This window comes from Pseudophryne corroboree, chromosome 8 (genome assembly GCF_028390025.1).
Source record: "Pseudophryne corroboree isolate aPseCor3 chromosome 8, aPseCor3.hap2, whole genome shotgun sequence".
NCBI lineage: Eukaryota > Metazoa > Chordata > Amphibia > Anura > Myobatrachidae > Pseudophryne > Pseudophryne corroboree.
In genome coordinates, this window is record NC_086451.1 from 137,454,242 (window position 1) to 137,482,011 (window position 27,770).

Here is a 27,770-nt window from a genome sequence, read left to right on the forward strand (position 1 = left end):
CCTTGTCCACCCTAGGGGATGTTTCCCAACGTAACCTATCCGTTGGCGGGAAAGGATACGCCGCCAGTAACCTCTTAGAAATCACCAGTTTCTTATCAGGGGAACACCACGCCTCTTCACACAGTTCATTCAACTCGTCAGATGGGGGAAAAGTCACTGGCTGCTTTTTCTCCCCAAACATAATACCCTTTTTTGTGGTAACCGGGTTTATGTCAGCAATGTGTAAAACATCTTTCATAGCCGTAATCATACATCGGATGGCCCTTGTGGACTGTACATTTATCTCATCCTCGTCGACACTGGAGTCAGACTCCGTGTCGACATCTGTGTCTGCCATCTGAGTCAGCGGGCGTTTTTGAGCCCCTGATGGCCTCTGAGACACCTGGGCAGGTGCAGACTGAGCTGCCGACTGTCCCATGGCTGTCACGTCATCAAACCTTTTATGTAAGGAGTTGACACTGTCTGTTAAAACCTTCCACATATCCATCCACTCCGGTGTCGGCCCCACAGGGGGCGACATCACACTTATCGGCTCCTGCTCCGCCTCCACGTAACCCTCCTCCTCAAACATGTCGACACAGCCGTACCGACACACCACATACACACAGGGAATGCTCTGACTGAGGACAGGACCCCACAAAGTCCTTTGGGGAGACAGAGAGAGAGTATGCCAGCACACACCACAGCGCTATATAATCAGGGATGTACACTAACACAAAGTGATTTTTCCCTATAGCTGCTTTACATATACAATTTGCGCCTAAATTTAGTGCCCCCCTCTCTTTTTTACCCTTTGAGCCTGGAAACTGCAGGGGAGAGCCTGGGGAGCTGTCTTCCAGCGGAGCTGTGAAGAGGAAATGGCGCCAGTGTGCTGAGGGAGATAGCCCCGCCCCCGTCTCGGCGGACTTCTCCCGCTCTTATATATATATTATGGCGGGGGATTTTGCACATATATAGTTTATTGGACTATATTATGTGCTTTTTGCCATAGAAGGTACTCTAATTGCAGCCCAGGGCGCCCCCCCCCCAGCGCCCTGCACCCATCAGTGACCGGAGTGTGTGGTGTGCATAGGGAGCAATGGCGCACAGCTGCAGTGCTGTGCGCTTCCTTCATGAAGACCGAAGTCTTCAGCTGCCGATTTTCAGGATGTTCTTCTTGCTTCTGGCTCTGCAAGGGGGACGGCGGCGCGGCTCCGGGACCGGACGATCGTGGACGGGCCCAGTGTTCGATCCCTCTGGAGCTAATGGTGTCCAGTAGCCTTAGAAGCCCAAGCTAGCTGCAAGCAGGTAGGTTCGCTTCTCTCCCCTCAGTCCCTCGTAGCAGTGAGTCTGTTGCCAGCAGATCTCACTGAAAATAAAAAACCTAACAAATACTTTCTTTACTAGAAGCTCAGGAGAGCGCCTAGAGTGCATCCAGCTCTGGCCGGGCACAGATTCTAACTGAGGTCTGGAGGAGGGGCATAGAGGGAGGAGCCAGTGCACACCAGATGTAGTACCTAATCTTTCTTTAAAGAGTGCCCAGTCTCCTGCGGAGCCCGTCTATCCCCCATGGTCCTTACGGAGTACCCAGCATCCACTAGGACGTCAGAGAAAATAAGAATTTACTTACCGATAATTCTATTTCTCGGAGTCCGTAGTGGATGCTGGGGTTCCTGAAAGGACCATGGGGAATAGCGGCTCCGCAGGAGACAGGGCACAAAAAAGTAAAGCTTTTACCAGATCAGGTGGTGTGCACTGGCTCCTCCCCCTATGACCCTCCTCCAGACTCCAGTTAGGCACTGTGCCCGGACGAGCGTACACAATAAGGGAGGCAATTTGAATCCCGGGTAAGACTCATACCAGCCACACCAATCACACCGTACAACTTGTGATCTAAACCCAGTTAACAGTATGATAACAGAAAGAGCCTCTTAAAGATGGCTCCTTAACAATATAACCCGAATTTGTTAACAATAACTATGTACAGTATTGCAGATAATCCGCACTTGGGATGGGCGCCCAGCATCCACTACGGACTCCGAGAAATAGAATTATCGGTAAGTAAATTCTTATTTTCTCTATCGTCCTAAGTGGATGCTGGGGTTCCTGAAAGGACCATGGGGATTATACCAAAGCTCCCAAACGGGCGGGAGAGTGCGGATGACTCTGCAGCACCGAATGAGAGAATTCCAAGTCCTCTTTTGCCAGGGTATCAAATTTGTAGAATTTTACAAACGTGTTTTCCCCCGACCACGTAGCTGCTCGACAGAATTGTAATGCCGAGACCCCTCGGGCAGCCGCCCAAGATGAGCCCACCTTCCTTGTGGAATGGGCCTTAACAGATTTAGGCTGTGGCAGGCCTGCCACAGAATGAGCAAGTTGAATTGTGTTACAAATCCAACGAGCAATCGTCTGCTTAGAAGCAGGGGCACCCAACTTGTTGGGTGCATATAGTATCAACAGCGAGTCAGATTTTCTGACTTCAGCCGTCCTTGAAATGTATATTTTTAAGGCTCTGACAACGTCCAACAACTTGGAGTCCTCCAAGTCGCCAGTGGCCGCAGGCACCACAATAGGTTGGTTCAGGTGAAACGCTGATACCACCTTAGGGAGAAAATGCGGACGAGTCCTCAGTTCTGCCCTATCCGAATGGAAGATTAGATAAGGGCTTTTATAAGATAAAGCCGCCAATTTAGATACTCTCCTGGCGGAAGCCAGGGCCAGTAACATAGTCACTTTCCATGTGAGATATTTAAAATCCACCTTTTTCAATGGTTCAAACCAATGGGATTTGAGGAAATCTAAAACTACATTTAGATCCCACGGTGCCACCGGAGGCACCACAGGAGGCTGTATATGCAGTACTCCTTTAACAAAAGTCTGTACCTCAGGAACTGAGGCCAATTCTTTTTGGAAGAATATTGACAGGGCCGAAATTTGAACCTTAATAGATCTCAATTTGAGACCCATAGACAATCCTGATTGTAGGAAATGTAGGAAACGACCCAGTTGAAATTCCTCCGTCGGAACACTCCGATCCTCGCACCACGCGACATATTTTCGCCAAATGCGGTGATAATGTTTCGCGGTGACTTCCTTCCTTGCCTTAATCAAGGTAGGAATGACTTCTTCTGGAATGCCCTTCCCTTTTAGGATCTGGCGTTCAACCGCCATGCCGTCAAACGCAGCCGCGGTAAGTCTTGAAAGAGACAGGGACCCTGTTGTAGCAGGTCCCTTCTCAGAAGTAGAGGGCACGGGTCGTCCGTGACCAACTCTTGAAGTTCCGGGTACCAAGTCCTTCTTGGCCAATCCGGAGCCACTAGTATTGTTCTTACTCCTCCTCACCGTATAATCTTCAATACCTTTGGTATGAGAGGCAGAGGAGGAAACACATATACTGATTTGTACACCCAAGGTGTTACCAGTGCGTCCACAGCTATTGCCTGTGGATCTCTTGACCTGGCGCAATACTTGTCCAGTTTCTTGTTGAGGCGAGACGCCATCATGTCTACCATTGGTCTTTCCCAACAGTTTATTAGCATGTGGAAGACTTCTGGATGAAGACCCCCCTCTCCCGGGTGAATATCGTGTCTGCTGAGGAAGTCTGCTTCCCAGTTGTCCACGCCCGGGAAGAACACTGCTGACAGTGCTATTACGTGATTCTCCGCCCAGCGAAGAATCTTGGCAGCTTCTGCCATTGCACTCCTGCTTCTTGTGCCGCCCTGTCTGTTTACATGGGCGACCGCCGTGATGTTGTCCGACTGAATCAACACCGGTTTTCCTTGCAGGAGTGGTTCCGCCTGGCTTAGAGCATTTTAGATTGCTCTTAGTACCAGAATGTTTATGTGAAGAGACTTTTCCAGGTTCGTCCATACCCCCTGGAAGTTTCTTCCTTGTGTGACTGCTCCCCAACCTCTCAGGCTGGCGTCCGTGGTCACCAGGATCAAATCCTGTATGCCGAATCTGCGGCCCTCCAATAGATGAGCCTTTTGCAACCACCACAGAAGATATACCCTTGTCCTTGGCGACAGGGTTATTCGCAGGTGCATCTGAGGATGCGACCCTGACCATTTGTCCAACAGATCCCTTTGGAAAATTCTTGCATGGAATCTGCCGAATGGAATTGCTTCGTAAAAAGCCACCATTTTTCCCAGGACTCTTGTGCATTGATGTACAGACACCTTTCCTGGTTTTAGGAGGTTCCTGACAGGTCGGATAACTCCTTGGCTTTTTCCTCGGGAAGAAAAACCTTTTTCTGAACCGTGTCCAGAATCATCCCTAGGAACAGCAGACGTATTCCCGGAAAACAGCTGCGATTCTTGGAATATTTAGAATCCAGTCGTGCCGTCGAAGAACTACTTTAGATAGTGCTCTTCCGACCTCCAACTGTTCTCTGGAACTTGCCCTTTTTAGGTCGTGCAAGTAAGGGATAATTTAGATGCCTTTTTTCTTTGAAGAAACATCTTTTCGGCCATTACCTTGGTAAAAAGGCCCGGGGTGCCGTGGATAATTCAAACGGCATCGTCTGAAACTGATATTGACAGTTCTGTACCACGAACCAGAGGTACCCTTGATGAGAAGGACAAAATTTGGACATGGAGGTAATCCTTGATGTCCAGGGACACCATATAGTCCCCTTTTTTCCGGTTCGCTATCACTGCTCTGAGTGACTTTATCTCGATTTGAACCTTTTATGTAAGTGTTCAAAACATTTTAGATTTAGACTATGTGTCACCAAGCCGTCTGGCTTCAGTACCACAATATAGTGTGGAAAAATAATACCCTTTTCCTTGTCGTAGGAGGGGTACTTTGATTATCACCTGCTGGATATACAGCTTGTGAATTGTTTCCAATGCTGCCTCCCTGTCGGAGGGAGCCGTTGGTAAAGCAGACTTCAGGAACCTGCGAGGAGAAGATGTCTCGACTCTCCAATCTTTACCCCTGGGATAATACTCGTACGATCTAGGGGTCAACTTGCGAGTGATCCCACTGCGCCCTGAGACTCTTGAGACTACCCCCCCACCTTGAGTCCGCTTGCACGGCCCCAGCGTCATGCTGAGGACTTGGCAGACGCGGTGGAGGGCTTCTTTTCCTGGGAAAGGGCTGCCTGCTGCAGTCTACTTCCCTTACCTCTATGTCTGGGCAGATATGACTGGCCTTTTGCCTGCATGCCCTCATGGGAAAGGAAAGATTGAGGCTGAAAAGACGGTGTCTTTTTTAGCTGAGATGTAACTTGGGGTAAAAAAGGTTGGATTTCCCAGCTGTTGCTGTGGTCCCCAGGTCCGATGGACCGACCCCCAAATAACTCCTTCCCTTTATACAGCAATACTTCCATCTGCCGTATGGGATCTGTATCACCTGACCACTGTCGTGTCCCTGACATCTTCTGGGAGATATGGACAACGCACTTATCTTGATGCCAGAGAGCAAATATCCCTCTGTGCATCTCACATACATATATATAGAATGCATCCTATTAAATGCTCTACATGAATAAAATATTTTCAGTCAGGGAATCCGACCAAGCCAACCCAGCACTGCATCTCCAGGCTGATGGCGATCGCTGGTCGCAGTATAACCACCGTATGTGTGTATATACTTTTTAGGATATTTTTCCAGCTTCCTATCAGCTGGCTCCTTGAGGGCGGCCGTATCTGGAGACGGTAACGCCACTTGATAAGCGTGTGAGCGCCTTATCACCCTAAGGGGTGTTTCCCAACGTACCCTAATTTCTGGCGGGAAAGGGTATAACGCCAATATTTGCTATCGGGGTAACCCTACGCATCATCACACACTTCATTTTATTTTATCTGATTCAGGAAAAACTACAGGTAGTTTTTTCCACTCCCACATAATACCCTTTCTTGTGGTACTTGTAGTATCAGAAACACGTAACACCTCCTTCATTGCCCTTAACGTGTGGCCCTAATGAGAAATACGTTTGTTTATTCACCGTCGACACTGTATTCAGTGTCCGTGTCTGTGTCTGTGTCGACCGACTGAGGTAAATGGGCGTTTTTAAAACCCCTGACGGTGTTTCTGAGACGCCTGGACCGGTCCTAATAGATTGTCGGCCGTCTCATGTCGTCAACCGACCTTGCAGCGTGTTGACATTCTCACGTAATTCTCTAAATAAGCCATCCATTCCGGTGTCGACTCCCTAGAGAGTGACATCACCATTACAGGCAATTTCTCCGCCTCCTCACCAACATCGTCCTCATACATGTCGACACACACGTGCCGACACACAGCACACACACCGGGAATGCTCTGACAGAGGACAGGACCCACTAGCCCTTTGGGGAGACAGAGGGAGAGTCTGCCAGCACACACCAAAAACGCTATAATTATATAGGGACAACCTTATATAAGTGTTTCTCCCTTATAGCATCTTTTATATATATACAATATCGCCAAAATCAGTGCCCCCCCTCTCTGTTTTAACCCTGTTTCTGTAGTGCAGTGCAGGGGAGAGCCTGGGAGCCTTCTCTCCAGCTTTTCTGTGAGAGAAAATGGCGCTGTGTGCTGAGGAGATAGGCCCCGCCCCTTTTACGGCGGGCTCGTCTCCCGCTATTTTTGAAGTTAGGCAGGGGTTAAATATCTCCATATAGCCTCTGTGGGCTATATGTGAGGTATTTTTTGCCTCTAATAAGGTTTTTATTTGCCTCTCAGAGCGCCCCCCCCAGCGCTCTGCACCCTCAGTGACTGTTGTGTGAAGTGTGCTGAGAGGAAAATGGCGCACAGCTGCAGTGCTGTGCGCTACCTTTATGAAGACTCAGGAGTCTTCAGCCGCCGATTTTGGACCTCTTCTCTCTTCAGCGTCTGCAAGGGGGCCGGCGGCGCGGCTCCGGTGACCATCCAGGCTGTACCTGTGATCGTCCCTCTGGAGCTAGTGTCCAGTAGCCAAGCAGCAAATCCACTCTGCACGCAGGTGAGTTCACTACTTCTCCCCTAAGTCCCTCGTTGCAGTGATCCTGTTGCCAGCAGGACTCACTGTAAAGTAAAAAACCTAAGCTAAACTTTCTCTAAGCAGCTCTTTAGGAGAGCCACCTAGATTGCACCCTTCTCGTTCGGGCACAAAATCTAACTGGAGTCTGGAGGAGGGTCATAGGGGGAGGAGCCAGTGCACACCACCTGATCTGGTAAAAGCTTTACTTTTTTGTGCCCTGTCTCCTGCGGAGCCGCTATTCCCCATGGTCCTTTCAGGAACCCCAGCATCCACTTAGGACGATAGAGAAATATGTAATTGTATTTTGACTGTTTATTTTTCAATGCATTCACTCATATCCTCATGTCCAACATTGGTCAAGTGTGTACCCACCACTGACCAAACCGTTACCTCTATCCTGGTGGCCTGTTGGGTCTCTTGGTTTTTAAACATTCTTAAAAACTAGGAGACCTGACCCCTGACAGCTGTCCATCCAGAATTGCCTACATTTTGTCAGTTTACAATCATCTTGCAATAGGTGAGCACTCTCCCAACATTTTCTTAGGGCTACTGGGGGTACAAAACATACCTCACCTGCATAAAGGTCCACCACTATCTCCTGGGAACAGCAAAGAGCCGCCAGCCTCTGTTTTTCTACAATGTTTCCGGCTGAGAACATGCACTTGGTGACATCAAATGTGTATCTGCAGATAGTTGTGAAGCCATTACACAAGGTAAATGAAATGAGAATTACATTCTATTTCTTATTTGTTATATCAGTTACCTGATGCCATTGTCCACATGTTCCACCCATCCTGTATCTCCAAGTAACATGGTCACATTCGGAGATCTCACGCCATCATGCAGCACACGACCTTGCTTTGCTAGACGTTTAGCCCCAAGAGAGCATGCTACACTGGACCAAAGTTCAGCACCTGCAAATTTTTAAACAAATGAACCCCTTTGCTGTTGAGGGTTTTTCAATCGGCACTGCTAGTAATTTTCTGACGTTAACGCTCGTTACATTCCAACATCAATATCATTGACTTTGTATATTAAAAAAATACCATTTGTCTTTTTGCACAGTCTAACACGTCAAATAAAATGTAGCTAGAGCGACCAACAAATATATTTTTACTGAAATTTCAAGAAAGTGTACCAAAAAACAAACATGATTTTTTAAACCACAAATAAATATTTGGTGCTTGATTCGGCATTAATTCACCTACCAAAATTGCAACCAGCAGGATTCTAGTTATATGTTTTCACAAATTTTTTTAAAAAAAATTTGCTAATGTTTTGCCATCTCGCCTTAACCAATATATTGCAGCCCTACAAGGCTGTTATTAAACTAGAAAAAACCTACAACATTACTTGAGGGAATCACATTTTTTATTTCGGATTATTGGAAAACTGTAAATGCGTAGGACCCGTACTGCATCCTTGCATGCAGTGACGCTGCAGACATCATTTGGGGGCGGAGTGGCAGCAGCAATGGGCTCTAACACAAAACTGAAGTGTGTTGCCTTCGTTTTGTGGGAGTACCAAGGCCAGGGTCTCCATCTCCAACGGAGAATACCTGGTCTCGGTGACGGAGTTGCGATGGCCGGTCTATACAACCTGAGGGTTACTCAGATGGCAGATGGTGTCTGACGTAGCAGTGGATCACACATGCGTCTATGTATACCAAAAGCCTCCTGCCGTATTAGGATATGTAAGCATCCCTGCTGCTTCCAAGGCACCTCCTGATGTACAGTATTAGCATATGTAAGCAACGCTGTCACTTCCAGGAAGCAACAGCTATTCTAAATCCATGCACACCTGAATCAGGCCCAATATGTGGGAGATCTGGGCTTTAGATCCCCTCCCATGCATGGAATTTTATTTTGTGCGCTGTTTAATTCATTGTCTGGCAATAACTGCTGCTTGGACACATCGTTTTAAAGTGGAGACTCTTTCAAACAAAGGTACTCTCATATGTGTGCAGTTCAGTATAGGAGAGATATGGTACACAGTGCTTATATCTCCAGCTCATTTATGCAAAAAGGAGTGTTATGGTAGACTTACCATGGTTAACACTCTTTCTGCGAAGTACACTGGCTTCCACAGGAAAACATTGGGGTGTAGAGTGGATCTTGATCCAGAGTCACCAACAGGCTAAAGCAGGCATGTCCAAACTGCGGCCCTCCAGCTGTTGAGAAACTACACATCCCAGCATGCCCTGACACAGCTTTAGCATTCTTTGACAACAAAACTGTGTCAGGGCATGCTGGGATATGTAGTTTCACAACAGCTGGAGGGCCGCAGTTTGGACATGCCTGGGCTAAAGCTTTAGGCTATCCCAGGATGCATTGGGGCCTCCCCTATAAACCCCGCCTCCAGGCACTGTGAGCTCAGTTTCGTTAACCAGTCCAATGCAGGAGCAGGTAAGAGAGAAGGTAGATGTTAGTCACACAGAACCACATTTTCACGACAGGAGATAGTACCAGCGGCTTATGCCATACAAACCCAAAGAAGCAAGGTGCGTCAGGGTGGGCGCCCCGTGGAACCAATGTACCTCGCAGAAAGAGTGTTAACCATGGTAAGTCTACCATAACACTCCTTTTCTGCAGCAGGATACATTGGTTTACACAGGAAAACATTGGGGATGTCCTAAAGCAGTTCCTCAAGGGAGGAGACGCGCCTTACCGAGTATGAGAACCTGGCGTCCAAAGGAAGCATCCTGGGAGGTGGAAGTATCAAAGGCATAGAACCTATTAAACGTGTTCACTGAGGACCATGTAGCCACCGTGCACAATTGTTCTGCGGACGCATCACGGCGGGTCACCCAAGGAGGTCCAACCGACTGAGTAGAATGGGCTTTAACAGCAGCAAGAGCTGAGAGACCAGCCTGCGCATAAGCTTGTGCAATCACCATTCTAATCCATCTGGCTAAAGTTAGCTTATTCACAGGCCAGCCACGTTTGTGAAAACAAAAGAGGACAAAAAGGGTATCTGACCTCCTGACAGAGGCAGTCCTCTCCACATAAACACAGAGAGCCCTTACCACATCCAAAGAACGCTCTTTGAAAGACAAGTCTGAAGAGATAAAGGCCGGAACCACAATCTCTTGGTTAAGGTGAAAAGATTACACCACCTTAGGCAAATAACCCAGTCGAGTTCGTAGAACTGCCCGGTCATGGTGAAAAATCAAATAGAGTGGACGACAGGACAAGGCGCCTAAGTCCACCACCCGTCTTGCTGAGATAATAGCCAGCAAGAACAGGACCTTGTCCATGAGCCATTTAAGGTCTGCAGACTCAAGAGGTTAATTGGAGACTCTTGCAGGGCTTTCAGTACAACAGTCAAATCCCATGGAGCCACAGGAGGGACATAGGGCGTACTTAGGATTCATCCTCCCTGAGTGAAACTATGAATGTCAGATATAAACGCAATTTTTCTCTGAAACCATACCGACAAGGCAGATATGTGAACCTTGAGGGAGGCCAGACAGAGACCTAAGTCAAGGCCTCATTGCAGAAAATCCAGAATTCTGGAAGTTCTGAACGTAGAGACATCATAATTCTTATCAGCACACCAGGTGAAGTAAGAATTACAAACCCTGCAAAAAATCCGAGCAGAGGACGGTTTGCAGGCTTTCAACAAAGTCTAGATAACGGTCTCAGAGAAACCTTTGGCCCTCAGGAGTGATGCTTCAAGAGCCACGCTATCAAAGCCAGTCTGGCCAGGTCTGGGTAGACACAAGGGCCCTGTACGAGGAGGTCCGGGCGCTGAGGAAGTAGAAGGGGACGCTTTGTCGATAAACCCTGCAGGTCTGAGAACCAATGACTTTGAGGCCACACTGGAGCGAATAGAAGTAGTATTTCTCCTTCTTGTTTGAACTTCTGTAGTACCCTGGGCAGGAGTGACACTGGAGGGAACACATAGGGCAGCCGAAAGTTCCATGAAATCGCCAATGCATCCACGAGCGCTGCTTGAGGATCCCTGGTCCTTGATCTGAAGACCGGAACTTTGTGATTGTGTCGAGAGGCCATAAGGTCTACGTCTGGTAGCCCCACCTGTCCACAAGGAGTTGAAAGACTTCTGGATTAAGACTCCACTCTCCGGCGTGCACGTCCTGGCGACTAATGAAGTCCGCTTCTCAGTTCAGGACACCCGGAATGAGCACTGCCGATATGGCTGGCAGATGGAGTTCCGCCCAACAAAGGATTTTTGACACTTCCAACCTTGTCATGCGGCTTCGAGAGCCGCCTTGATGGTTTATGTATGCCACTGTGGTGTTATTGTCTGATCGTACTTGAACAGGCCTGTTCTATACTAAAGGCAGGGCGAGCATTGAACACTGCCCTCAGCTCCAGAATATTTATTGGAAGGAGTGATTCCTCCTTGGTCAAATGACCTTAAAGAGTGTTGCTCCAACACCGCTTCCCATCCCCTCAGACTGGCGTCCGCTGTCAGCAGGACCCAGAGGGGATGGCCCCTGCTCAATTGCTGGTCCTGGAGCCACCAAGACAGCGACAGGCAAACCTCCGGAGTCAAAGAGATCTGAACCAATGAGGCAGTCCATCCCACTTGGAAAGGATTAATGTAGTGGGCGGGAATGAAATTGAGCGTACTCTATCATGTCGAACATCGACACCATCAGGCCAAGTACTTGCATCGCCGAGTGTATTGACACTCTGGGGCGACAATGAAGTTTCTTATCCTGTCCTGTATCTTCAGGACTTTTTCTGGATACAGAAACAGTCTCTGACTGTGCGTGTCCAGGAGTGACCCCAGGTGCACAATGTTCTGAGCTGGGACCAGTGAAGACTTCTTCCATTAATAAGCCACCCGTGGGCTTGCAGGAAGGTTACCTGTCAGTTACAGATGACATAGGAGGACTTCATGGGAATTTTCCAGAATCATCAGGTCATCTCGGTATGTCAGGATTCTGACTCCCTAGCGACGGAGATGAGCCGTCATCACGGCCATGACCTTGGTGAAGATCCAAGGAGCCGTAGCCAGTCCAAATGGCAGAGCCTGGAATTGGTCATGGAGGTTGCCATTAGCAAACCGTAGAACTGCTAATGCAATATGGCAATAGGTATATGCAGGTATGCATCCTGTATATCCAGGGTTACCATATAGTCTCCGGGTTCCATAGCCAGCACAATTGAGCGCAGCATTTCATACAAAACCTGAACACTCTCACAAACTTGTTCAGAGATTTGAGATTGTGTATAAACCGTAAAGACCCATTGTTCAGACTAGAACAGGGTCGAAAGTAACCTCTGCCTCTTTGGGACTAACTTACCAGCACAACCACTAGAACAGGGTCGAAAGTAAACAACGAAATAGGTGACAGACACCCCTGGGCACGTCTCTGAAAATCAGCTTGCCTTTGTTACCAAATAGAGGGGTAACCCTAAATGCTTCTGAGGAAGGACCAAAAGTGTCCGAAACGCGTTAAGCAGGTGGTGCTAGCCTTTTTCTGGACTGTGGGTGGACTGACCTTGGTGCTTCGACTTCCCTTGTACTGCTGTGGTGTCCGGGACCTCCGGTGCTTCCCCTTGTGCCATCTTGGGAGGGTAACTAGAAGATATCCGATACCAGCACCCCTTTCTATCCACTTGTAGTGGTTACATGCTTGTTTTTTTTATGAATATTGTGAGTGTTCTGTGTTATGTGTTAAATAAATTCGTTGTCCCTGTGAAATTGATCTGCACTATGACCTCTTCTTCTTTATTGAGAGAAAGAAGTATTCTACATCATTGAGTTTGTGTGGACAAGGGATTTAAGAACACTGAATATACAAAATCAAGATTTCACTCCTGTCTTTTCATAAGGACACTTATGTAAGGATTCATTTACGGTGTTTGGGCCTACTTTAAACTTTTCTGTTTATGGGTAACCCTAAACCGCCCAAAACGTCACAGGCAGAATACAATGGTAGGTAAAAAAAAATGGCGCTATTCAGTTGCAAACATAAAATATGTATAAAATGTAATGAAAAAAATGAAATAAAAGCATAATAACATGCATAAAATAAGGAGTCCTACCGGAAGGATGGTCGGACAGCTGCAGGTCACAAAGTAGTGCATTGCAGTCCGGACTTACCCTGCACAAGCTCCCAGATCTAAAAGTCCTCCCTGGCAAAATCTCCTCCACTGGAACTGCTGGCGCCAACGCGTTTCGGAACTTGATGTTCCTTTTTCAAGACATATATGCACCTCCATGCTTCCAATGGTTTATAAAGCCTGAAGCTGAGGTACTTCCTGGTTCATCATACCTGGAAATGGAAGCGGTATGGAAATAGTCATATAGTACAGAATATAGCATGCTGTACTTCTTTATTCAGTTCCCAGATATTTACAGGTAGTTGTAGTATGGAGAAGAGTCTTTATGAGCCACAGAATCCCGAACCGGAAGTCCTGCGGCCGCCATTTTGAAGTTGAAGCCACCATTTTGATTAAGGGAAAATAAAATGGAAACTGTTTAAGAGATTGTATTTTAGATTTCTGTGTTATTGTACTCCTCAGATAAATTCCCCAGGCATGATGATTCTAATCATAATGGGATAACAAATCTTTTTATATAAAAAAATCCCAAAGTGGGGAAAAAAATAAGAATTTACTTACCGATAATTCTATTTCTCGTAGTCCGTAGTGGATGCTGGGACTCCGTCAGGACCATGGGGAATAGCGGCTCCGCAGGAGACAGGGCACAAAAGTAAAAGCTTTAGGATCAGGTGGTGTGCACTGGCTCCTCCCCCTATGACCCTCCTCCAAGCCTCAGTTAGGATACTGTGCCCGGACGAGCGTACACAATAAGGAAGGATTTTGAATCCCGGGTAAGACTCATACCAGCCACACCAATCACACTGTACAACCTGTGATCTGAACCCAGTTAACAGCATGATAACAGCGGAGCCTCTGAAAAGATGGCTCACAACAATAATAACCCGATTTTTGTAACAATAACTATGTACAAGTATTGCAGACAATCCGCACTTGGGATGGGCGCCCAGCATCCACTACGGACTACGAGAAATAGAATTATCGGTAAGTAAATTCTTATTTTCTCTGACGTCCTAGTGGATGCTGGGACTCCGTCAGGACCATGGGGATTATACCAAAGCTCCCAAACGGGCGGGAGAGTGCGGATGACTCTGCAGCACCGAATGAGAGAACTCCAGGTCCTCCTCAGCCAGGGTATCAAATTTGTAGAATTTTGCAAACGTGTTTGCTCCTGACTAAGTAGCAGCTCGGCAAAGTTGTAAAGCCGAGACCCCTCGGGCAGCCGCCCAAGATGAGCCCACCTTCCTTGTGAAATGGGCATTTACATATTTTGGCTGTGGCAGGCCTGCCACAGAATGTGCAAGCTGAATTGTACTACACATCCAACTAGCAATCGTCTGCTTAGAAGCAAGAGCACCCAGTTTGTTGGGTGCATACAGGATAACAGCAAGTCAGTTTTCCTGACTCCAGCCGTCCTGGAAACCTATATTTTCAGGGCCCTGACAACATCTAGAAACTTGGAGTCCTCCAAGTCCCTAATAGCCGCAGGTACCACAATAAACTGGTTCAGTTGAAACGCTGACACCACCTTAGGGAGAAACTGGGGACGAGTCCGCAGCTCTGCCCTGTCCGAATGGACAATCAGATATGGGCTTTTGTGAGACAAAGCCACCAATTCTGACACTCGCCTGGCCGAGGCCAGGGCCAACCGCATGGTCACTTTTCATGTGAGATATTTCAAATCCACAGATTTGAGCGGTTTAAAATGTGATTTGAGGAATCCCAGAACTACGTTGAGATCCCACAGTGCCACTGGAGGCACAAAAGGGGGTTGTATATGCAGTACTCCCTTGACAAACTTCTGGACTTCAGGAAGTGAAGCCAATTTTTTCTGGAAGAAAATTGACAGGGCCGAAATTTGAACCTTAATGGACCCCAATTTGAGGCCCATAGACACTCCTGTTTGCAGGAAATGCAGGAATCGACCGAGTTGAAATTTCTTCGTGGGGCCTTCCTGGCCTCACACCACGCAACATATTTTCGCCACATGTGGTGATAATGTTGTGCGGTCACCTCCTTCCTGGCTTTGACCAGGGTAGGAATGACCTCTTCCGGAATGCCTTTTTCCCTTAGGATCCGGCGTTCCACCGCCATGCCGTCAAACGCAGCCGCGGTAAGTCTTGGAACAGACATGGTACTTGCTGAAGCAAGTCCCTTCTTAGCGGCAGAGGCCATGAGTCCTCTGTGAGCATTTCTTGAAGTTCCGGGTACCAAGTCCTTCTTGGGCAATCCGGAGCCACGAGTATAGTTCTTACTCCTCTACGTCTTATAATTCTCAGTACCTTGGGTATGAGAAGCAGAGGAGGGAACACATACACCGACTGGTACACCCACTGTGTTACCAGAACGTCCACAGCTATTGCCTGAGGGTCTCTTGACCTGGCGCAATACCTGTCCAGTTTTTTGTTCAGGCGGGACGCCAGCATGTCACCTTTGGTCTTTCCCAACGGTTCACAATCATGTGGAAGACTTCCCGATGAAGTCCCCACTCTCCCGGGTGGAGGTCGTGCCTGCTGAGGAAGTCTGCTTCCCAGTTGTCCACTCCCGGAATGAACACTGCTGACAGTGCTATCCCATGATTTTCCGCCCAGCGAAGAATCTTTGCAGTTTCTGCCATTTCCCTCCTGCTTCTTGTGCCGCCCTGTCTGTTTACGTGGGCGACTGCCATGATGTTGTCTCACTGGATCAATACCGGCTGACCTTGAAGCAGAGGTCTTGCTAAGCTTAGAGCATTGTTTTATGTGGAGAGAAGTCTCCAGACTTGATCACACTCCCTGGAAATTTTTTTTTTTTTTTCCCTGTGTGACTGCTCCCCAGCCTCTCCGGCTGGCATCCGTGGTCACCAGGACCCAGTCCTGAATGCCGAATCTGCGGCCTTTTAGTAGATGAGCACTCTGCAGCCACCGCAGAAGAAACACCCTTGTCCTTGGAGACAGGGTTATCCGCTGATGCATCTGAAGATGCGATCCGGACCATTTTCCAGCAGATCCCACTGAAAAGTTCTTGCGTGAAATCTGCCGAATGGAATCGCTTCGTAAGAAGCCACCATTTTTCCCAGGACCCTTGTGCAATGATGCACTGACACTTTTCCTGGTTTTAGGAGGTTCCTGACTAGCTCGGATAACTCCCTTGCTTTCTTCTCCGGGAGAAACACCCTTTTCTGGACTGTGTCCAGAATCATCCCTAGGAACAGCAAATTGTCGTCGGAAACAGCTGCGGTTTTGGAATATTTAGAATCCACCCATGCTGTCGTAGAACTACTTGAGATAGTGCTACTCCGACCTCCAACTGTTCTCTGGACCTTGCCCTTATCAGGATATCGTCCATTTTCTTTGAAGAAGAATCATCATTTCGGCCATTACCTTGGTAAAGACCCGGGGTGCCGTGGACAATCCAACCGACATCGTCTGAAACTGATAGTGACAGTTCTGTACCACGAACCTGAGGTACCCTTGGTGAGAAGGGCAAATTGGGACATGGAGGAAGCATCCCTGATGTCCCGGGACACCATATAGTCCCCTTCTTCCTGGTTCGCTATCACTGCTCTGAGTGACTCCATCTTGATTTGAACCTTTGTATGTAAGTGTTCAAATATTTCAGATTTAGAGTAGGTCTCACCGAGCCGTCTGGCTTCAGTACCACAATATAGTGTGGAATAATACCCCTTTCCTTGTTGTAGGAGGAGTACTTTGATTATCACCTGCTGGGAATACAGCTTGTGAATTGTTTCCAATACTGCCTCCCTGTCGGAGGGAGACGTTGGTAAAGCAGACTTCAGGAACCTGCGAGGGGGAGATGTCTCGAATTTCCAATCAGTACCCCTGGGATACTACTTGTAGGATCCAGGGGTCCTGTACGGCCCCAGCGTCATGCTGAGGACTTGGCAGAAGCGGTGGAGGGCTTCTGTTCTTGGGAATGGGCTGCCTGCTGCAGTCTTCTTCCCTTTCCTCTATCCCTGGGCAGATATGACTGGCCTTTTGCCCGCTTGCCTTTATGGGGATGAAAGGACTGAGGCTGAAAAGACGGTGTCTTTTTCTGCTTAGATGTGACTTAGGGTAAAAAAGGTGGATTTTCCAGCTGTTGCCGTGGCCACCAGGTCCGATGGACCGACCCCAAATAACTCCTCCCCTTTATACGGCAATACTTCCATGTGCCGTTTGGAATCTGCATCACCTGACCACTGTCGTGTCCATAAACATCTTCTGGCAGATATGGACATCGCACTTACTCTTGATGCCAGAGTGCAAATATCTCTCTGTGCTCTATAGTAAATAAAAAACTGTCCCTGTCAAGGGTATCAATATTTTCAGTCAGGGAATCCGACCAAGCCACCCCAGCGCTGCACATCCAGGCTGAGGCGATAGCTGGTCGCAGTATAACACCAGTATGTGTGTATATACTTTTTAGGATATGTTCCAGCCTCCTATCAGCTGGCTCCTTGAGGGCGGCCGTATCTGGAGACGGCAACGCCACTTGTTTTGATAAGCGTGTGAGCGCCTTATCCACCCTAAGGGGTGTTTCCCAACGCGCCCTAACTTCTGCCGGGAAAGGGTATACCGCCAATAATTTTCTATCGGGGAAAACCCACGCATCATCACACACTTCATTTAATTTATCTGATTCAGGAAAAACTACATGTAGTTTTTTCACACCCACATAATACCCTTTTTTGTGGTACTTGTAGTATCAGAAATATGTAACACCTCCTTCATTGCCCTTAACATGTAACGTGTGGCCCTAAAGGAAAATACGTTTGTTTCTTCACCGTCGACACTGGAGTCAGTGTCCGTGTCTGTGTCTATGTCGACCGACTGAGGTAAATGGGCGTTTTAAAGCCCCTGACGGTGTTTGAGACGCCTGGACAGGTACTAATTTGTTTGCCGGCCGTCTCATGTCGTCAACCGACCTTGAAGCGTGTTGACATTATCACGTAATTCCTTAAATAAGCCATCCATTCCGGTGTCGACTCCCTAGAGAGTGACATCACCATTACAGGCAATTGCTCCGCCTCCTCACCAACATCGTCGTCATACATGTCGACACACACGTACCGACACACAGCACACACACAGGGAATGCTCTGATAGAGGACAGGACCCCACTAGCCCTTTGGGGAGACAGAGGGAGAGTTTGCCAGCACACACCAAAACGCTATAATTATACAGGGACAACCTTTATATAAGTGTTTTCCCTTATAGCATCTTAATATATAATCATATCGCCAAATAAGTGCCCCCCCTCTCTGTTTTAACCCTGTTTCTGCAGTGCAGTGCAGGGGAGAGCCTGGGAGCCTTCCCACCAGCAGTTCTGTGAGGGAAAATGGCGCTGTGTGCTGAGGAGATAGGCCCCGCCCCCTATTCCGGCGGGCTCTTCTCCCGGTTTTTCTGAGACCTGGCAGGGGTGAAATACATCCATATAGCCTCAGGGACTATATGTGATGTATTCTTTTTAGCCAGAAAGGTATTAACATTGCTGCCCAGGGCGCCCCCCCCAGCGCCCTGCACCCTCAGTGACCGCCGGTGTGAAGTGTGCCTGAGCGCAATGGCGCACAGCTGCAGTGCTGTGCGCTACCTCATGAAGACTGAAAAGCCTTCAGCCGCCGGTTTCTGGACCTCTTCTTACTTCGGCATCTGCAAGGGGGTCGGCGGCGCGGCTCCGGTGACCCATCCAGGCTGTACCTGTGATCGTCCCTCTGGAGCTAGTGTCCAGTAGCCTAAGAAGCAAATCCATCCTGCACGCAGGTGAGTTCACTTCTTCTCCCCTAGGTCCCTCGTTGCAGTGAGCCTGTTGCCAGCAGGACTCACTGAAAATAATAAAACTATCAAAACTTTTACTCTAAGCAGCTCTTTATGAGAGCCACCTAGATTGCACCCTGCTCGGACGGGCACAAAAACCTAACTGAGGCTTGGAGGAGGGTCATAGGGGGAGGAGCCAGTGCACACCACCTGATCCTAAAGCTTTTACTTTTGTGCCCTGTCTCCTGCGGAGCCGCTATTCCCCATGGTCCTGACGGAGTCCCAGCATCCACTAGGACGTCAGAGAAATAGGATTTTAATACCTACCGGTAAATCCTTTTCTCCTAGTCCGTAGAGGATGCTGGGGACTCCAAAAGGACCATGGGGTATAGACGGGATCTGCAGGAGCTTGGGCACACTAAAAAGACTGACTGGGTGTGAACTGGTTCCTCCCTCTATGCCCCTCCTCCAGACCTCAGTTATAGGAACTGTGCCCAGGAGAGACTGACATTTCGAGGAAAGGATTTTTGTTAAACTAAGGGCGAGAAACATACCAGCCCACACCACAAACATACCGTACAACTGGAGTAGCATGAAACCAGATAACAGTATGAACTAACAACAGCAACAAGCTGAACATAACTAATACACAACCTCGTGTAACCGAAAATAACCAGTATCAACCTAACTGCAAGGAACAGTCCGCACTGGGATGGGCGCCCAGCATCCTCTACGGACTAGGAGAAAAGGATTTACCGGTAGGTATTAAAATCCTATTTTCTCTTACGTCCCAGAGGATGCTGGGGACTCCAAAAGGACTATGGGGTCTATACCAAAGCTACAGAACGGGCGGGAGAGTGCGGACGACTCTGCAGCACCGACTGAGCAAACATGAGGTCCTCATCAGCCATGGTATCAAACTTGTAAAACTTAGCAAAGGTGTTTGAACCCGACCACGTAGCTGCTCGGCAAAGCTGAAGTGCCGAGACCCCTCGGGCAGCCGCCCAAGATGAGCCCACTTTCCTGGTAGAATGGGCCTTTACTGACTTCGGCAACGGTAGCCCAGCCGAAGAATGAGCTTGCTGAATCGTATTACAAATCCAGCGTGCAATAGTTTGCTTAGAAGCAGGATTTCCAATCTTGTTGGAAGCATACAGGACAAACAAAGCCTCTGTTTTCCTGGTAAGAGCCGTTCTGGCGATGTAAATTTTCAAAGCTCTTACAACATCAAGAGACTTTAGAACCGCCACAGCATCTGTAGCCACTGGCACCACAATAGGTTGGTTAATGTGAAACGAAGAAACTACCTTCGGCAGAAATTGTTGACGAGTCCTCAATGCCGCTCTATCCGAATGGAAGATCAAATATGGACTCTTGTGAGACAAGGCCGCCAACTCTGACACTCGCCTGGCAGACACCAGAGCCAAAAGCATGACCACTTTCCAAGTGAGAAACTTTAACTCAACCTTACGCAAAGGTTCAAACCAGTGAGACATAAGAAACTGCAACACCACTTCAAGATCCCACGGTGCCACAGGCGGCACAAATGGAGGATGGATATGCAGTACTCCCTTCACGAAAGTCTGAACCTCTGGAAGGACGGGCAAATCTTTTTGAAAGAAAATAGATAAAGCCGAAATCTTCACTTTGATGGAACCCAATTTCAGGCCTGCATCGACGCCTGCCTGCCAAAAATGGAGAAACCGACCCAAGTGAAACTCCTCCGCAGGAGCCGCTTTGGTTTCACACCACGAAACATACTTTCTCCAAATACGGTGATAATGTTTCGCCGTAACCTCCTTCCTAGCCTTAAGGAGAGTGGGGATGACCTCCCCGGGAATACCTTTTCGAGCTAAGATTTGGCGCTCAACTTTCACGCCGTCAAACGCAGCCGCGGTAAGTCCGGAAACACGCAGGGCCCCTGCAGTAACAGGTCCTCTCTTAGAGGAAGCAGCCAAGGATCTTCCACAAGCAATTCCCGAAGATCCGGATACCAGGCCCTGCGTGGCCAATCTGGAACGACGAGAAACGCCTGAACCCTTGTTCGTCGTATGATCCCCAGCACCTTTGGAATGAGAGGAATTGGAGGGAACACATACACCGACTGAAACACCCACGGAGTCACCAGGGCGTCCACTGCACTGGCTTGGGGGTCCCGTGACCTGGAACAATACCTCGGAAGCTTCTTGTTGAGGCGAGACGCCATCATGTCTATCAGAGGAATTCCCCAACGCCTTGTCACTTCTGCAAATACCTCTTGATGAAGAGCCCACTCTCCCGGATGGAGATCGTGTCTGCTGAGGAAGTCTGCTTCCCAGTTGTCCACGCCCGGGAGGAAGACTGCTGACAGAGCGCTCACGTGCTGTTCCGCCCAGCGAAGGATTCTTGTGGCCTCCGCCATAGCCGCCCTGCTCCTTGTTCCGCCTTGGCGGTTTACGTACGCCACCGCTGTTATGTTGTCCGACTGGATCAGGACAGGACGACCCTGAAGAAGGCTCTTCGCTTGCAGTAGGCCGTTGTAAATGGCTCTTAACTCGAGAACATTTATGTGGAGACAAGATTCCTGGTTTGACCATTTTCCCTGGAAATTTCTTCCTTGCGTGACTGCGCCCCAGCCTCGGAGACTTGCATCTGTTGTCAGCAGGACCCAGTCCTGGATTCCGAATCGGCATCCCTCTAGAAGGTGAGAGCTTTGCAGCCACCGCAGGAGAGAAATCCTGGCCCTGGAAGATAGACTTATTTTCCGGTGCATGTGCAGGTGAGACCCGGACCATTTGTTCAGCAGATCCCACTGAAACTCCCGGGCATGAAACCTGCCAAACGGAATGGCTTCGTAAGCCACAATCATCTATCCTAGAGCCCCAGTGCATTGATGAATCGACACACTTGTCGGCCTCAGAAGCTCCCTGACCATTGTCTGTATTTCCAGAGCTTTGTCTTCCGGAAGAAACACACTCTGTAACTCCTTGTCTAGAATCATGCCCAGAAAGGGCAGCCGAGTGGCCGGGATCAACTGAGACTTCGGCAAATTTAGAACCCAACCGTGTTGTCGCAGAACCGACAGAGAAAGATCCACATTTCTTAACAACTGTTCCTTGGACCTCGCCTTTATCAGGAGATCGTCCAAGTACGGGATAATTGTAACCCCTTTCTTGCGAAGGAGAACCATCATTTCTGCCATGACTTTGGTGAAAACCCTCGGGGCCGTGGAAAGCCCAAACGGCAACGTCTGAAATAGGTAATGACAATCCTGTACCGCAAATCTCAGGAAGGCCTGATGCGGAGGATATATCGGGACGTGTAAGTAGGCATCCTTTATGTCGACTGACACCATAAAATCCCCCCCTTCTAGGCTGGAGATCACAGCTCGAAGAGATTCCATCTTGAACTTGAAAGTTTTCAAGTATGGATTGAGGGATTTTAGGTTCAGAATCGGTCTGACCGAACCGTCCGGCTTCGGTACGACAAAGAGGCTCGAATAGAACCCCTCCCCCCGTTGGGATGGGGGAACGGGAACAATGACCCTCTGTTGACACAACTTTTGTATCGCAGCATTTACCACATCTCTTTCCGGAAGAGACACTGGCAAGGCCGAAATGAAAAAGCGGTGAGGGGGCATCTCCTGAAACTCCAGCTTGTACCCCTGAGACACTATGTCTAAGACCCAAGGATCCAGGGCTGATTGAACCCAGACCTGACTGAAGATCCGGAGATGACCCCCCACCGGCCCGGACTCCCGCAGGGGAGCCCCAGCGTCATGCGGTGGACTTGGTAGAGGCGGGGGAGGACTTTTGGTCCTGGGTGCCTGATCCTGAAGGCGACTTCTTTCCCCTTCCTCTACCCTTTGAAGCGAGGAAGGACAAGCCTTTTCCTCATTTGTATTTATTAGGTCGAAAGGACTGCATCTGCTGATGGGGTACCTTTTTCTGTTGTGTGGGAACATAAGGAAGAAAAGATGACTTACCCGCAGTCGCGGTAGACACCAGGTCAACCAGGCCGTCACCAAACAAGACACTACCTTTGAAGGGGAGAGCTTCCATATTTTTCTTGGAGTTGGCATCAGCATTCCATTGATGGATCCACAGCGCCCTCCTGGCCGAGACCGCCATGGCATTGGCTCTTGATCCCAAGAGGCCAACATCCCTCGCCGCATCCTTTAGGTAATCTGCAGCGTCCTTGATATAACCAAGAGTCAAAATAATATTATCTTTATCAAGGGTATCCATATCAGAAGCTAAATTATCATTCCATTTAGCAATAGCACTACTCACCCATACCGACACCAAAGCAGGTCTGAGCAATGCACCCGTATTAACGAAAATGGCCTTCAAAGACGTTTCCAGCTTGCGATCCGCCGGATCCTTGAGAGCAGCCATGTCTGGGGACGGAAGCGCCACCTTCTTGGACAAACGGGATAGAGCCTTGTCGACATTCGGAGACGACTCTCATTTTTCCCTGTCATCAGAGGGGAAAGGATACGCCATAAAAATTCTCTTGGGAATCTGCCACCTCTTGTCCGGCGACTCCCAAGCTTTTTCACAAAGAGCATTCATTTCATGAGAAGGGGGAAACTTCACCTCAGGTTTTTTCCCTTTAACTAGGCAAATCCTTGTTTCCTGAACTGCAGGTTTGTCAGAAATATGTAAAACATCTTTAATAGCCACAATCATGTACTGAATACTCTTAACTACCCTTGGGTGTAAAGTAGCCTCATTAAAATCGACATCGGAATCTGAGTCCGTGTCGGCATCTGTATCACCATCTGGGTAAATGAACGTTTTTGTGACCCTGAGGGGGTCTGCACCTGAGCCAAGGCATCCTCCATGGATTTTCTCCATGTCTGTGTCTGAGAATCAGATTTATCCAACCTCTTAGACAACAAAGCAACATTAGCATTAAGTGTACTCAACATAGCAACCCAATCAGTAGTCGACTGTGTCGACAGAGCCATTTCCAGCTCCTTTTCTGCGCCCCCAGTAACTTCCTCCGGGGAGAAACACTCAGCCTCAGACATGCCGACACGAAGTACCGACACCCACACTGGCCAATAAAGGGGACAGCCTACAGGGAAGCCCAGAGAGAGAAACACAGAGGAAGTATGCCAGCTCACACCCCAGCGCCCATATATTACACCACACTAATATATGTCAGCAGCGCTGTACCAATAATAAGAAAAGCACCAAAAAATGTGTGCCCCCCCCGTTTTGCTCCCTTTTACGTGTGAGGAGCCTGGAGGTCCGGGCCAACGTTCTCTGCAGCGGCTGTGGAGAGAAGAAAATGGCGCTGGTGAGCTGTGCGACTAAGCCCCGCCCCTTCCCGGCGCGCTTCAGTCCTGCCTGAATTTGAATTTTTTATACTGGCGAGGGTCTGCTATACGGTAGAAGAAAAAAGGATTCCTGCACACTTTTCTAGGATATTTTGAATTTACAAATGTATATAAAAGTCCAAAATAAAGTTCAGTCAATATGTAGTTAAACAGTTCCAATAGGTAAAAACCTGTTCAGTGTATCCCACCAAACGGATGATGATAGCAATCACTTAATTCACAATGTTTTTCTGGTTCCTTCAGTCGTATATGCGACTTTGGTGGGATACACTGAAAAAGGTTTTTACCTATTGGAACTGTTTAACTACATATTGACTGAACTTTATTTTGGACTTTTATATACATTTGTAAATTCAAAATATCCTAGAAAAGTGCGCAGGAATCCTTTTTTCTTCTATGGATATATTTGTGGATTGGTGATATCCACGGTTGAATCCTGCTGCCTTTTTTGTCAATTTTTCTCTGTTTTGCCTGCTATACGGTGCCCGGGTACCGAATATCACTTTTACCAGTCTCCAATACTTCAGTAACTGCTGCCCAGGCCCCCCCCAGCACCCTGTGAGTGCCGTTAGTGGTATGTGTGGGAGCATGGAGTGCAGCACTACCGCTGCGCTGTACCTCCGTTACTGAAATCTTCTGCCGTCTGAAGTCTTCGGTTCTTCTCATACTCACCCGGCTTCTGTCTTCTGTGAGGTGGGTGACGGCGCGGCTCCGGGAACAAGCAGCTAGGCGAACCAAGTGATCAAACCCTCTGGAGCTAATGGTGTCCAGTAGCCTAAGAAGCAGAGCCCTTAACTAAGCAGAAGTAGGTCTGACTTCTCTCCCCTCAGTCCCTCGATGCAGGGAGCCTGTAGCCAACAGGTCGCCCTGAAAATAAAAAACCTAACAAAAGTCTTTTTCCAGAGAAACTCAGTAGAGCTCCCTTAGTGTGTGTCCAGTCACTCCTGGGCACAAAGTCTAACTGAGGTCTGGAGGAGGGGCATAGAGGGAGGAGCCAGTTCACACCCAGTCAAAGTCTTTTTAGTGTGCCCAAGCTGCTGCGGATCCCGTCTATACCCCATGGTCCTTTTGGAGTCCCCAGCATCCTCTAGGACGTAAGAGAAAAAGCCATCTTAGCAGCTGCTATTTCAGACACTATTTTATTTAGATCTTACCCAAACATAATGTCTCCAGTGAAGGGGAGTCCAGGTCCACTTTCCATGACCTCAACCACAGCATGCGGCGAGCCAGGACAGACGTGGTTGACGCCTTGGCTGCCAATACACCCGCCTCAGAGGACGCCTCCTCTAATAGGCAGCGGTGGTATTGTGAGATAGGTATTGCTGATATGTCAGATATATCTTCGGGCAGCTCTTCCTTTAATGCCTGAACCCACGCCTTATTGCAGCCCAAGAGGCAGCTATAGTAGGTCTATGAATGGCTCCAGTAAGGGAGCATATAGATTTCAGGCATCCCTCCACACTCTTATCTGTCAGTTCCTACAGTGAGGTGACAGTGGTGACAGGCAATGGACTACACCACAAGGCGGGCGACGTGAGAATCCACCGTGGTGGAGTTTCCCATTTGTTACATAACTCTGCAGGGAGAGGATAGCGAGCCAAGACCCGTTTTGGCAGAGGGAATTTCTTCCCTGGATTAGACCAGGGTTCCCATCTGATGTCCACAGGATGATCAGAATGGGGTAATATAGTTTTAACCACCTTCTGCTGTTTAAATTTTGCCACAGTAGTGGAATCCTCATCATCAGTGATTTGAAGGATATGCTTAGTAGCCTCCACTAAAGCAGAGACATCAATCTGCAAGGGAGAATCCTCATCAGTAACACAGGATTCAGTTTCTGACAGGACCGTATGCTACCCCTCCTCTTCAGATGAGACAACAGAGAGGTATTTAGATTGTGAGGAGGAAGCAGCCCGCTTAGAGGACCCAGAGACACGTAGTGACCTGGTATAAGTTTCTGTCTAACCAGAGACTGACTCATTTGCTGCAGTTTGGTTAGACAAATTTTCCGCCCAAGCGGATTAACCATAGAGACAATGTGAGGTGGCAGTGGCATCGTGGTTCCATAGGGGTCGCTAGGCGTTCCACCAGAGTACCCAGTAGGTTGGTGAACGCAGCCCAGTGGCTCCATTGCAGGTGCAGGAGCTGAGGACTGACTGAGAGGCGTATGACAATTAGAACACAGACTGTTAAATAACATTTTCCCTCTGGTGAATCCCTGGAGCATGTTCTACATGATGCAGGACCTTCCACTGATTTACTGCCCTTTCTGTTAGACATTGTGTGAGAATGCAACAACAGAGCGAATTAGCATGATATTGCCTAAGTACAATACCTGAGATTAAATCAGTACACAGTAGAATATACGTATTGGATAAATACTGTGACGCACTATATTAGCAGGCCCAGATGCACCTAGCCTCTTAGGGTACAGAATATAGTGACAGCTATATCTGGGAAACACTAAGAGTGAAACCACACAGCAGATGCAGGGAACACACAATCATAGGCAATGCAGAAATTATTATCAAAATAAAGCTGCACTGTAATATATATATATATATATATATATATATATATATATATATAGTGCTAGAGAATGGCGGCACTCAGCAGACTCTTTCAAAGATGCAAAAAAGCCTTTTATTATGGTCCATAATAAAAGGCTTTTTTGCATCTTTGAAAGAGTCTGCTGAGTGCCGCCATTCTCTAGCACTGTTACAGGAATTTTATTCCCTGGATGGCACCACAGCAAGTAATCTACTTCCCACAAGTGAGTGCCGAGCCTTTCCAATGTCATATATATATATATATATATATATATATATATATATATATATATCAGCGCAGTCTTAGACCGGAGATATATATCTGAATACTCGCACAATATATTCTGTAACAGGTACACTCTTTCTTAACTAACGCGTCTGTATAAAGACATGTAGAATACTCAAGTGTTTGTAAAGTCACAGCGCTGTATACAGGCAGCTTTACAAGGGAGACCTTGCCCTACAATCCCAGAGAGACTAGTAGTAGCTATGCTCATAAAATGGCCCCCAGCATCTATGTCAGGGAATAAGGGGAAAGTGTGAGGCAGCTCCAGGGCGGGAAATCTATTTGGAGATGACGCTCTGGGCCGGGGGAAGGGCTACAGGTCAAGCGCCGGTTCCCTTATGCTGGACTTCCACCGCTCGTACTACAGAGCCTTATTAAATGGGGCGTTAGTACACCCCACCTTTACTCTTAAGGCTGTTTCACACACACGGGTTTTCGCCGGATGGCAAAAAGCCGGACAAACTTTGTCTGGCTTTTTGCAATCCGACAGTGTCTTTCACACACAACGGCTTTGAGCCGTGTTTAATGGTGTGCGCATTACTTCACACACTCGGTTCACTGCCTATAAGGATGGCACGGCCCCGGCACGGCAGTCGGACCTTTCAGTGGATGTTTCCGGCTGCAACCCGGCAGCCAGGCAGGGGCCGTGCTGTGTGAAAGGAGCAGTGTGTTTTCTTATATAACTGAAAACACTGCTCAGTGACAGTGTCCATGCCAGTGCCGTGACCCGTCTTTCTAGGTCTCGTACGTAACGCTATTTAATGGCCTGGGAGACCCTCTTACCTCCTCCCCGTAGCTGCCATGCGATCCAGGAGAGGGTCTGCGACTGTGTGCCTAAGCTGGAGCGTCTCCGCCACAAGTACCCGGGAACTGAGCCATGGGAGTATGCGACGCCGCTTGGGAGGTGA

At 48.3% G+C, this 27,770-nt stretch overlaps 1 protein-coding gene across 6 annotated transcripts in view; it reads right to left on the minus strand.

The window, feature by feature from the left end:
• Positions 1-27,770, minus strand: part of TRMT12 (tRNA methyltransferase 12 homolog) — a 207,657-nt gene that overhangs the window by 38,091 nt on the left and 141,796 nt on the right. For all 6 annotated transcript variants that reach the window (XM_063936960.1, XM_063936965.1, XM_063936963.1 and 3 more), the window contains 2 exons: positions 7,692-7,842; positions 7,502-7,611 (listed from right to left, as the gene is read on the minus strand). In XM_063936960.1, the coding sequence (XP_063793030.1) occupies positions 7,502-7,611; positions 7,692-7,842 (261 nt within the window). The remainder of the gene's footprint in view (positions 1-7,501; positions 7,612-7,691; positions 7,843-27,770) is intronic.